This window comes from Cervus elaphus, chromosome 20, assembly GCF_910594005.1.
Source record: "Cervus elaphus chromosome 20, mCerEla1.1, whole genome shotgun sequence".
In the NCBI taxonomy this organism is placed as follows: Eukaryota; Metazoa; Chordata; class Mammalia; order Artiodactyla; family Cervidae; genus Cervus; species Cervus elaphus.
This window is the reverse complement of record NC_057834.1, coordinates 58,109,291-58,122,478: the sequence shown is the minus strand read 5'-3', so window position 1 is coordinate 58,122,478 and position 13,188 is coordinate 58,109,291. Positions and strand designations below refer to the sequence as shown.

At 41.9% G+C, this 13,188-nt stretch overlaps 2 protein-coding genes across 2 annotated transcripts in view; one reads left to right on the top strand and one right to left on the bottom strand.

Moving 5' to 3' along the window:
- TAF13 (TATA-box binding protein associated factor 13) overlaps positions 1-8,166 on the bottom strand; it is a 23,354-nt gene extending 15,188 nt beyond the window's left edge. The window contains exon 1 of the mRNA XM_043877040.1: positions 8,069-8,166. Within this exon, the coding sequence (XP_043732975.1) occupies positions 8,069-8,121 (53 nt within the window). The 5' untranslated portion in view covers positions 8,122-8,166. The remainder of the gene's footprint in view (positions 1-8,068) is intronic.
- On the top strand, positions 7,683-13,188 carry TMEM167B (transmembrane protein 167B). Its single transcript, XM_043877041.1, has 3 exons — positions 7,683-7,832; positions 9,775-9,906; positions 10,713-13,188. The coding sequence occupies exons 1-3, from the start codon at positions 7,823-7,825 to the stop codon at positions 10,793-10,795; spliced, it is 225 nt and encodes a 74-aa protein (XP_043732976.1). The 5' UTR covers positions 7,683-7,822; the 3' UTR covers positions 10,796-13,188.

The following is a 13,188-nucleotide window of genomic DNA, read 5'->3' as shown; positions in this document are numbered from 1 at the left end:
CAATAAAGGACAGAAATGGGATAGACCTAACAGAAGCAAAAGATATTAAGAAGAGGTGGCAAGAATACACAGAAGAACTGTACAAAAAAGATATTCACGACCCAGATAATCATGATGGTGTGATCACTCACCTAGAGCCAGACATCCTGGAATGTGAAGTCAAGTGGGCCTTAGGAAGCATCAGTACAAACAAAGCTAGTGGAGGTGACGGAATGCCAGTTGACCTATTTCAAATCCTGAAAGATGATGCTGTGCAAGTGTTGCACTCAATATGCCAGCAAATTTGGAAAACTCAGCAGTGGCCACAGGACTGGAAAAGGTCAGTTTTCATTCCAATCACTAAGAGAGGCAATGCCAAAGAATGCTCAAACTACCACACAATTGCACTCCTCTCACACACTAGTAAAGTAATGCCCAAAATTCTCCAAGCCAGGCTTCAGCAATATGTGAAGCGTGAACTTCCAGATATTCAAGCTGGTTTTAGAAAAGGCAGAGGAACCAGAGATCAAATTGCATCGAAAAAGCAGGAGAATTGCAGAAAAACATCTATTTCTGCTTTATTGACTACACCAAAGCCTTCGACTGTGTGGATCACAATAAACTGTGGAAAGTTCTGAAAGATGGGAATACCAGACTGTCTGACCTGCCTCTTGAGAAACCTGTATGCAGGTCAGGAAGCAACAGTTAGAACTGGACATGGACCAACAGACTGGTTCCAAATAGGAAAAGGAGTATGTCAAGGCTGTATACTGTCACTCTGCTTATTTAACTTATATGCAGAGTACATCATGAGAAACGCTGGGCTGGAAGAAGCACAAGCTGGAATCAAGATTGCCGGGAGAAATATCAATAACCTCAGATATGCAGATGACACCACACTTATGGCAGAAAGTGAAGAGGAACTAAAAAGCCTCTTGATGAAAGTGAAGGAGGAGAGTGAAAATGTTGGCTTAAAGCTCAACATTCAGAAAACGAAGATCATGGCATCTGGTCCCATAACTTCATGGGAAATAGATGGGGAAACAGTGGAAACAGTGTCAGACTTTATTTTTTTGGGCTCCAGAATCACTGCAGATGGTGATTGCAGCCATGGAATTAAAAGATGCTTACTCCTTGGAAGGAAAGTTATGACCAACCGAGACAGAATATTAAAAAGCAGAGACATTACTTTGTCAACTAAGGTCCCTCTAGTCAAGGCTATGGTTTTTTCAGTGGTCATGTATGGATGTGAGAGTTGGACTGTGAGGAAAGCTGAGCACTGAAAAATTGATGCTTTTGCACTGTGGTGTTAGAGAAAACTCTTGAGAGTCCCTTGGACTGCAAGAAGATCCAACCAGTCCATCCTAAAGGAGAACAGTCCTGGGTGTTCATTGGAAGGACTGATGCTGAAGCTGAAACTCCAGTACTTTGGCCACTTTATGAGAAGAGTTGACTCATTGGAAAAGATCCTGCTGCTGGGAGGGATTGGGGGCAGGAGGAGAAGGGGACGACAGAGGATGAGATGGTTGGATGGCATCACCGACTCGATGGACATGGATTTGAGTAAGCTCCAGGAGTTGGTGATGGACAGGGAGGCCTGGTGTGCTGTGATTCATGGGGTTGCAGAGAGTCAGACACAACTGAGCGACTGAGCTGACTGAATGACTGACTGATAGTGGAATCTAAAAAGAAATGATACAAATGAACTTACAAAACAGAAAGAGACTCACAGACTTAGAAAAAGAATTTATGGTTGCTGGGGGGAAGGGATAGGAGAAGGCAATGGCACCCCACTCCAGTACTCTTGCCTGGAAAATCCCATGGACGGAGGAGCCAGGTAGGCTGCAGTCCATGGGGTCGTTAAGAGTCGGACACGACTGAGTGACTTCACCTTTCATTTTCATGAATTGGAGAAGGAAATGGCAATCCACTCCAGTGTTCTTGCCTGGAGAATCCCGGGACGGTGGAACCTGGTGGGCTGCCATCTATGGGGTCGCACAGAGTTGGACACGACTGAAGTGACTTAGCAGCAGCAGCAGCGGGAGGAAAGGGATAGTTAGGGACTCTGGGAAGGTCACATATCCTCTGCTATATTTAAACTGGATAACCAACAAGGACCTACTGTACAGCACGTGGAATTCTGTTCACTGTTATATGCCAGCCTGGATGTGAGGGTATTTGAAGGAGAAGGGATACATGTATATGTATGGCTGAGTCCCTTTCATTGTTCACCTGAAACTACCACAACACTGTTACTCGGCTATACCCCAAAACAAAATAAAAAGTTTAAAGTGTGAGAAACAAATAAATTAAAAAAAGAAAAAAGCCCAGAGAGTGAAAAGGTGGGGTGCAGTTCTACAAGATGTTTCAGGTGGGTTGCCAGAGTCAAGTTTGTTGGGTGGAGATGCAGAAAATGAGGCTGGAAGGAAACTGCAGTTTGAGTTTGTAAGTGGCCTTTGAATGTTCTCTTCAGAGACTGAACTTCATTCAAAGTGCAGAGTTCCTGAGAGACTGTTAAGCAGAAGAGTCACATGACCCATCTTTAAAAAAGAGATCATGTTAGCAGAGAGACCACCTAGGATGAGAGCTACAGAATCTGAATTAAGATTTGAGGAATTGTAGGAATTAAGATTAAGGGAATTGTAGGAATAGAATTCACAGGACTTTGCACCTGAATCTGAGAGCTAGGGAGAGAGAGGTTTATATCCAGATGGAACGCTATTAATTTGAATTGGAAAGTAAAATGGAAAAGCAACTGGGGAGGGAAGGAAATGAGTTCATTCTGAACTTTAAGAGTCCAGAGTTGTCCTGTAGGCAAATGGAGGTGCAGGTCTGGAAGTCCACAGAGAAATGAGGACTAGGAAAATGGCATGGGGGACATCAACACAGCAGTGATGTGTTAGACACTGCACAGAAAAAAAAGTGAGAGGAGGGAGGCATTGGGTAGGTCCTCAGAAACAGACTTCAAGGGACAAAGAGAAGAGAAATGGTCTACAAGGCAACAAAAGATAAAAGAAGAAAAATGAAGATGAAGAATATGCGGCTGACCTTTGAACAATATAGGTTTGAACTGTGTGGGTCTACTTATATGTGGATTTTTCTCAATAAATACCTGCTGCAATAAGTTATTTTTCAGCATTACCTTCACGAACTCTATAATCCAGTTCCACAAGGCCACTGTCAGTTATTCACACAACAAATATTTACCAAGTGATGAACAGCACTTTAATGGGACTGTGGCAAAAACGATAATATAAATACCATGAACCTTACAGTGTAAGAGGGAGACATGAACGAAATAGGTACTGTGTGCTTTAGAAGCTTATGATGGGGAAAACGGACCCAAGAAGGTCAGCAAAGCCTCCCTTGTGCAAATGTTTGAGCTGAGACCTGAGAGATGTTTGGAGTTAGGCAGTGAAAGAGGAAGGGAAAAGGGTGCTGTGCCCCAAACTTGGCCCATCTTCAAAGCTCTGCTTACACTACTTTCCCACTAGGCTACCCTTCTTTTCTATTGAAATGCTACATGCCTTTCAAGCCCAGCTAAACTGTCTGTTCCTCCCTCAAGCCTTTCGAGCTCTCCAGCTGAAAGCACTTCCTCTCTTACACTCCCACGGCACTTTTCATTTTCCTTCAACACTTCTTTCTACTGTATTTTCTGATTACTTATACACACAGCTTGTCTCATACACTAAATCTTAAAACTTATTAAAAACAGAGTCTGTTTCTTATTCACCTTTGAGCTCCCAAAAGCTCACACATTCCTTAGACTTAGAAGTTCCAGAATAAATATTTGAAGCATAAATTAATGCCTGTTTGACATCCCTTTTCAAATTTGTTGTGATTCAAATGAAGCTATTGTTACAAGCTGTGCCTTTGGGACTGGACTTACTCTTTGGTTAAACCAGAATGCCACAGCCATGGTCCCCATGACTGATTAGTGTTCGCCACAGGCGCTGCAACAGTCTTAACAAACGGGCCCCTGTTCTTGACTGACAGGTCTTTGGCAACAACTGCCTGTCCTCCAGTGCAGGCTGAAATGAACTGACGAAGGACTGTCTGAATTGAGTCCCCAGGCAGTGGGGCTGTATTTATTCCTGGCATTTGGGCTGCAAGAACCAGTGACCTAGACTTCAGCGTGAGACTTTGGGGCTTTTCAGGACAACAGAAACACTAATGCTTGGAACCTGATCGTTAAAGATCAGTGTCAGTGGACAGCATCCTAATGTGAGGCAGTGTGATAACAAGGGGAAGGGAACTTTGAAGTCAGACAGACTAGTTCTGTGACCTCACTCATGTGCCTTTTTTGAGCCTCAGATTTCTCACTGAATAACTATTCTGCAAAGCAGTTGTGAAGATCAGAGACAATGTCTTTTCACATACAATGTCTGTGCTCTACTAAAATGTGTTTATTCATCTATCTTCCCCAATATATTTTGTTTCCTGAGGGCAGGGACTCTTTTTTTTTTTTTTGCTTCTATTCTTGCAAAATTTAGCAAAGTGCCCAACGCAGAGTAGACAATCATAATTATTTTTTAAACCAAAGAACAACAGTAATAGCTAACACTTATGGAGAACATATTTCATGCCACGTATTGTTGTGAACAGTAGTTTGTTTAATCCTTCAATAACCCTAGAAAGGAGCAATCATTATCACCCAATTTTACAGAGAGAAAGCAGAATATAATTTAAAAAACTATGAAATTCTTGGTATAACTAATTTTGAAATAAAAATCTGGTGAGGCTTATTTTATTCAATAAAAAAGGTAGAACACTTTTTTGAATATGGGAAAGAAAAAATATGGTGGAGGAAGAAGGAAGAAAGGAAATAAATGTAACAGCGGGAAGAAAGGGTAGCAAAGAAAAACAGAGACACGTGGGAAAAAAAGAAACAGTAAGATGCTGTGGAATATCACTGTCCTTTGAAATAATAAATAAACAACTAATTATCCTTCCTAGTTCTTCAACTATGATTTCTTTATCCTAAAACTTTGTTCTTAAACTCTGAGGGTGACTGGGAAAAAAAAGACTTATCTTTCAGAGTTGGAGTGGTGTTCCATCTAGTGAAAAATGAGATGAGAAAAAAATAAATAAAAAAAAAAAAATGAGATGAAGTTACCTCCAAAAGAGCAGATATCATGAGCAAAAATATGACAGCAAAGAGCATATCTGAAGAACACAGAACAAGTCTTTTCACAGCTGAAGCCTGAAGTACACATACAGGAAGGCCTTGAATAGCAGAGTAAGGAGTTAGATACATATTCAGGAGGCAGAGGCTGGTGTTCAAGGAAACCACAGTCATGGTTTGAAGCAAAATTTTCTAGTTCTGAGTTCAGAAAACCAGAATTACTGCTCAAATCTGATACTGAGCAGTCCTTACCCTAAGCCTTAGATTACCTCTAAAATAGGGGTGATAACACAGTTGTGAGGACTAAATATTATGACAATGTGTGTTTGCTTCAAAAAGGTCAAAAATGTTATACAAATGTAAGTTTTCACTGTTATGAGGGTTTAATTGATGCTTAAAGACTGAAATGATAACATCCACTACAGTGATGGATGTAGAAGTGAAAAGTGGGCAGTGGGAATAACATCTTGTGAAAAAAAAAAAGAGGAGTTAACTGATTAAAAGATAATTTACAAATTCTAAAGTCAGTGATTGGGGGAAAGGAATATTAATTATAGAAACAGGAAAGTCAGAAGGAGGCAAGTTTGACTTTCAACATTTCAGATGTCAGAAGAAAATCTGCTAGAAATGTAGGACTGGAACTTGGCTAGGACATCAACTTAAGACCTCTATACAGGGCAGTGCAGTGGTTTAGGACTCCACGGTTTCATTGCAGAGAGCCCAGTTGTGCCAAGTGACAAAAAAACAAAAATGAAACACAAAACAAAACGCTACATAGAGGTGACAGTTGAAGCCATAAGAGGTGACAGTTGAAGCCATGGAACAGAATAGGTCACCAAGAATTAATAGTGAGAAAAACAGGGTGTGGGTATCTTAGGAACATCTATATTTACATGGAAAAAAAGAATCTGGGTAAAGAGAACAACGAAGTGCAGGTTAAGGAGAATAGCACAATTTCATTGTATGTAACAAAGGAGAATTTTTCAAGATGAAGATGAACTACATGGTTCAGTCTAAGTTGGTGGACATGAATTTGTTGAGAATATAGAATAGTTTGGGGTTTTATCTAGCTCTGGTGTAGGGAACTAACAGTTCGTGGCCAGTGATGATAGTGCTCATACTGTTTTAGATAACTGTTGATGAAAAGTTCAAAAGCCAAGACAATTAGGGACTTTTCGGTTTTGTTTTGCTTTGAGTAGTCCTTGGCAGTTCTTTGGGGCAGGGGGATTTGTCTGTGTGTATGGGCACAAAATTTGTCTGTGTGTATGGGCTTTGTCTTATTTTGTTCTGTATGTCTTCTTCGTTTTTTGTTCCTTTGTTTCTGCATTTAAGCACATTTTCACAAGGAGTCTGTCCTCCATCAGGCCTTTTTTGACTTGCCCCTCTACTCCAGCTCCTAGGAGGCTTTGGTAGCTTTTCTTCGGCGTAACCAAGCAGGTCGCAGCCAGCAGATGGCACTGCAGCAAGAGGGGCAGAGGGTCCCTTTAGGACTTTGACAACCGCGGACTAGCTGTAACCTTACAATTTCAACCTCGAATGACTCAGTCGCACTTTCGCCCTGACTCTAATAAAGCAGATCGAGTTGTGTGGACTTAAGGATTTCAATGTACAAAACGGGATCTGTAGCTTTGTCTCCTCCGTTCTGCGCCACCGTTAAACTGAAGGTATTTTTCGTCAAGTTGTGAAAGTGTGAGAAAGGCTGCCCCAATATCGCCGTTTCCTGGCTAAAGTGGCCGAGGTGACCCCACTTTATCTAAATACAGGAGATAACCGAGACCATCCTGATAGTTTAACGAAAAATTCATACAAATCGGCAATTACCAAAACGTTTCTCGACAACGTGGAGCTTTAGCACATGACATACGCAACTTATTTGTTATAAAGTTCCTAATTTCGTTTGAAAGTTCAGATCAGCCTCATTATCCAGATTTCCATACGGAGTAAGAACGATCCGCGCAGCAAGCGCAGTCCCAGAGGCTGCAGGCGTCGCCTCAAGACCCCAGTTGTCTGCGTTCTCTTACGTGGAAGCTTGAGAGACTTCTCCATTGCAGGTGGGCTGCCGCACACACACAACCAGGGCAGCTGCCACGGCGCAAAGCAAAGTGCAAAACTGCAAGGCTTTACCTTTTCCGGCTCAGACGGTAAAGCGTCTGCCTACAAAGCAGGAGACCCGGGTTCGATCCCCTGCAGAGGAGAGTCCAGGAGGATCCGGAGGATCGCCTGGAGAAGGAAATGGCAACCCACTCCAGTACCCTCGCCTGGAAAATCCCACGGACGGAGGAGCCTGGTAGGCTACAGTCCGTAGGGTCGCAAAGAGTCGGACAAGACTGAGCGACTTCACTTTCTTTCACTTTACCTTTTTAAACACAACGACGGGAGCAGGTCAGATTAGTCCCAGCACTAAATCTGCAGGGGCAACCAGAAGTTATTGGTTACCATGGCCACGAAGGACGCCTTCTGGACAGCTTTCTTCTCAACCACACCTTTTCTTGCGAGCTCCACCCACGCAGGTTCCCCGAGCTCGGCAATCTCCTAGCCACGCCTGATTGTGTTTGGCGCTCGCCTCCCTTCCCTTGCGCCTGCGTACTACGGCTCCTGCCCGTCGCCGCGGCCCGGATCGGGAAGTGTCAAGTGGGAGCTGGGTTCCCCCGGTCTTCGCCGCTACCGCCACTGACCCCCCTCCCCCGGACTTCCTATCCAGGAACGGGCCCAGCCGCCATGACGAACGGTGAGAACCAATTCCCAGAGCAAAGGATGGGAGTCCAGTACAGTAGGGAAAACGTAGCGGGCGGAGCCGGGATTGACGTGGCGGTTCTCCCCGCCCCCTCCCATCGGAGTCCTCCCTTTGGCCTCTCGGTGTCTCTAACTCCTGTTTTCTGTATTACTCCGCGGGCTCCTCCGTCCCGTGCCCATCTAGAACCCCCAATGCCTCCTGTGCCCACACCCCGAGTCCTTGGTCCTTACCCTGCGTCTTCCCTTCTCTCTTCTAAAAGTTCGTTTTGGCCCTTACAAGCCATTTCGCGAGGCCAGTCCTGGTTGAGCCGTTGCTGTAGCACCAGGGAAATGAGAGAATCCCCGTCCCAGCCCTCTGTTTTCTCATACTTTGGGAGGGTAGGCGCCTTGGGAGGACCAAGAAATCATAGAAGGTTTTTAAGGCCCACATTTTTGGGGGGTGAACGTGAATCCTAGCGAAAAAAAATCTTATTTTGTTAAAATGCCAGAAAGCTTTCTTTTGTTTGATTCTAAAGTCTTGCCTGGGTGATCGCATCTGGAGACCGTAGCGAAAGTTGCAAGGGTTGGATACTGCCTCTTCTAAAGTTGTTGTGGCAGTTGCCACCCTGTTTATCTGACCTAATTTTGCAGGCGTCTTCGAACACGATTATATAGACACGATATAGACCCGATTTCCACATTCCAGCGAAGGACAGGAAACGAGGCCTTTGTGGTCTTTAGAGTCCATCGTACTGGAAAAAAGATGGCAAGGCCTCTTAGACTGTATGATTAGAGGGGCATAGGAGAGTATTTCTCAAAAAGTACCTTTTCCATAAACCTGATACTGAAGATTCAAATTTCACCTCGTGACTTTTGGCTTTGCAAAAACTTACAAGAGAAGATTAGCAGGTAAAGGTATTGTTCATCCTAAAAATTTGGTATATGTATTAATTTACTGGACTGTTGCTGTGTGACATCTAGCTGTGAGATAGTTTTACTGGAGGGAGGGAGGGAGATAGAGTGGTCCAGAACTGGGAGATGCTGGTTGTGTCAAATATTCTTTTGAAGCTTTCTGGGCAGTCAGAGATCAAAGGTTACTAGGCACAGTACAGGAAGGGTCATCACCTAGAGGAAGAAGTCATCTGAACTGAGAAATAAACAATTGAACACGTAGTAATTAATGAATAAATTTTAGTCACCCGTCCCCCTTTTGTGGTCTGATTTTTTTTTTCCACTTAGATGATTCATTGTGCTTACCAGACATAGCTCAGTTTACATATGTAAGAACTAGAACTATGTGTTCAAAGCTTTTTTCTCACAATTGTTCCGCCACGATGAAGCCTCAGATTTTTTTTTTTTTTTTTTTGCTTGTTTGTTTTCAATAATCTGTTACTCTGGCAGAAATTTGGTTTGTAAGTAGAGTATGATGCATGAAGTGTAAGATAAAACACAGGGAAATTGTAGTCATATGATTTCTAACTCTTGCAGTTTCCATTAAGCTTTTGCCTTATCATATTCTTTACCAACAGATGAAGCTCTGAAAGACTTGGCTAAATATCTAGCTCTTCCTTTATCACATGAGTGATTTATAGTAAGAGCACATTTCAATCTCTCAGCTCAGGCACCAAGGATTCTTACTTATACTTCTCTCAACATGTTGCCCACACTGGCCATTCCTGGCTGGCTGATTCCACATTAACTGGCACACTCTTCTCAGAACTTGGAGTTCTTGAAAGGAGAGGGAAGAGGGCAGTGAGATCTTTGTAAGGGGCATGTCTCCATGATTTGAGGGGACAATAAGCTAACCTTGTTAGTCCCAGGACCTTGGCTCCCTCTTGTCAGAGCTGGCACTGCGGCTGAGGTCACCACCTTGGTGTTACATCACATTGTGTTCTCCGGTGACGTGACCTGTCCCAAGCTGGATTAGCAGCCAAGGCTTTCTTCTCTTTCTGTAACAGTGTACTCCTTGGATGGGATTCTCGTGTTTGGTTTGCTGTTTGTTTGCACCTGTGCCTACTTCAAGAAAGTACCTCGTCTCAAAACCTGGCTGCTCTCAGAAAAGAAAGGAGTTTGGGGTGTGTTTTACAAAGGTAAGATCATACCTGTTCAGCGAGAGGAGGTTGCCATCTCTGGACAGTGAGGTGCTGCAAAGTGAGGGTGGGACAGGCTGAGATTGTATTTGGTTCAACTTTTACATAATTGTTTGTTTCAGCTACAAAGTAATTTTAATATTCTCCGTGGAATAAAAGTGTATAATTTAAACAATTTTAGAGCGGACTGGAATTGTTGGGAGTAATATTTTCCCAGTGAAAAGTTGTGTTTTTTTTTTTCCGAATTTCTGGAAGAATATATTGGAGATTTTTTTAAGTACAGATTTTATTAACTCAGATGCTTTTTTACTTTTTATTTTGGGCACCTTCATCTGGAATCTTATTTACCTAAATCTTTTTTCAAAATAGGGCAAAATTTAAACTAATGGTTTATTCATGTAAAACCTAGGGTTTAAGGGTAGTACTCATTTTTTTTTTTTAATATTTTTATTATTAATTTGCTGAGTCAAGTCCTGGTTGTGTCATGAGAGCTGCAGCACAGACTCTCCAGCTGTGGCACTCTCAGCAGTTTTGGTGCATGGGTTTCATTGCCCCACAGATGTGGGATTTTAATTCCTCCACCAGGGATCGAACTGGAGTCCCCTGCATTGCAAGGCAGATTCTTAACCTCTGGACCACCAGGGAAGTCCTGAGTAGTATTTAAACACATTCCTGGATGGCTTGATTCTTGAGACCCTTAACAGGTCTCTTCATCTGTGACTAAAGGTTTCAAACTGTCACTTTGAAAGTTAGGACTTATATGAAGGGCAAAGTGTGATTCCTTTTCTCTTCTTATTTCCTGCTAGCTGCTGTAATTGGAACCAGGCTGCATGCTGCTGTGGCAATCGCCTGCGTTGTGATGGCCTTCTACGTTCTGTTTATAAAATGAATTCTGACGCGTCCGTTTCATCAACCGCCAGCCAAGAGGACAAAGGTGAAGAGCCTGTCGGGAGCCTGGGCCCAGCATAGGAAAGCGCAGCTGAAACCATCAAAGTCCCCGGGGTGACACCATAGCATCTGCCCCTACCTTCTGTGGGGAAAGCTCCTCATGATTACAAACATTATTTATGCTTCAGGGGACTACGGAAAGCAAACTGCCTTTGACCTGCGTGTAAATTAGTCCTCAGCAGAGAGCATATAATGTCCAGATAAATTACTCTCCTCGGTGATACGATTCCATACCTCCTGCTTAAAAACTGTTACCTATTTTCTTCTTTAGCCCCTCATCAGGATCTTTTCAAACTGAGGCTCATTAGGGGAGGATATAGGCTGTGTTCAAACTTCTTGGAAAGAGAGATAGTTTTTAAGACTTGACTTTTATTTTGACTGTTTTTTTGGATGTAATAAATTGCAGGAGGGCTGGGAGGGTGGGGTTGGGAGGCTGAGTGGGAAATAGGAGTTAAACAATGCCAAGAAGTTTTTTGGCTTTGGAAATTTATCTTTCACATACCCACCTGGGAACATAGGAGAGAGGCATGATCCTCACTGCAAAAAGAACGGTGAAAATAGCTGTGCTGTGTGCTGGTAGCTCAAGAGTTTTGCCAAAAGAATCTGGGCCTGCATAAGATTTGGAAATTATCTGTCTATGGTGAGACCTGAAAAGAGTAATTTAGACAAGAAACAATGTTCCATTAACCAATATTCCCAAAAGGAAACCTCACCCCTTCAAATGGTATATGGAAACTGTTGCTATTTTCCTAAAACTTTTAAAAATTTTTCTAAATGACTGAGTGCTAAATACTGTTACTCAGCTTTAAATGCCACCACTAGGGGAAAGAGAAACTATTGAAGAAATAATTATTTAATATATTTGCAGTTGGGGTAGAAGAAATAAATACATCTAGTATATTAATTCATATACTAGTAAAGTCATCTAGAATTTATTGTGATGTTAGATGGAAGTTTTGTCATGTTACCCAAGATACAAACTTATTCTTTGTTTAAATCTGGGTTGCTATGGCAATTTTCAGTCAATTATTTGTGTTTTTTGGCTCATTTTTAATTTTGTTCATGTTGCAGTACACTTTAGCTGTCTCTTGGAAAATCTAAGAACATGAGAAATTTTAATGAGAAATCGATGGCACTCGTATGCCTGTTTGTACAGTGCATACAATCCATGAATAAAATGAGAGTGTCTTCTAAAGTAAAGGAAAACCCAGGTTTCCAATTAAGATTGATGGATGAGCTTTTCCATGGAGCTTGGGAACTCCTGAGCAAATAATTTTAGATGACTCTTACATTTGAAGGGAAGACTTCTCCATTCCCTCCTTCTTATATCTACAAAAGGATTAACTGTTGCATTTATGAAGCCTAGAATTTCTCTTTTAAAAAAATTGGTCTAAAGTTAAATTGAAGTAAAACTTCACTATGGACAAGTTGGCTGTGGTTGATCCCTTTGTGGCAGTAAATTGTCTTTTGTCTTATTCCAAAAGAACAAAAGCTGCTATGAAGTTTAGATTCTGAAACACTCAGTTTAGTGCTTTGAGGGTTCCTAGAAGTATGGAAGGTCATCAAGTAAACACTACATGTCTAATCATCTCAGTGTTGTGGCTGTTATCTCCAGGAATTGGTCTACAGGGTAAATTTCAATGATTCCTGTATTTTCATTGTCATTTCTAAGGCTTTTTCGCACAAGAGAAAGGAAAGCTAGTGGAACAGAAAGAAGAGTTACACCTTGTGGGTGTCAATTTGGAACCTGTTGGCCAATAGGAATGTCACTCCCTGGAAATACAGGTTCAGCATGTTTTGCGCTTGTTATTTTGTAGCTTTAATGACTTTTTGTTTCCTAATAGGGCTAATGTTTCTAAGCTTGATGCTTAGAGCTTCTTCATATTTTAAACTAGTTCCATTTCACAGTTCAAATCAATTTTTACAGCCTCCTGGGTGGGTCATCTTGACCTAAACTCTTGAATTGTTATATTTTGAGATGTTTTCATACCAGAATATACCAAAAAGTGCACAGAGTGAAGGTAATTTACAGCAAGAAACAAACACAGAGCTTGTTTCATTTCTTTATATAAGCAGATAAGCAGAAACTTGTTTTATTCATTACTTTGATTGATGTATCATAAATTTTTGACTGAAAATTGTAGGAAGTTGTTCCTGTAAGAGAGTCTTTTAAGGGTGGAAGAATGGGGATAGCAGTATTGCCTGAGATTCAAACTGGCATCACCATAAATGTTGTATGCCAGGGTGGAATGAAGTCAGCTTTTTATAGTTGAAATAAAATTTTTTATTCATCATTGTCTGCACAATCCTTGAAAATAAAATTTCTTTCCCTAC

Bases quoted from the DNA above. Each gene is read 5' to 3' on its own strand.
- TMEM167B (XM_043877041.1), top strand. The intron at 9,907-10,712 runs GTAAGATCATAC...ATTTCCTGCTAG, and splicing joins TTGGGGTGTGTTTTACAAAG to CTGCTGTAATTGGAACCAGG.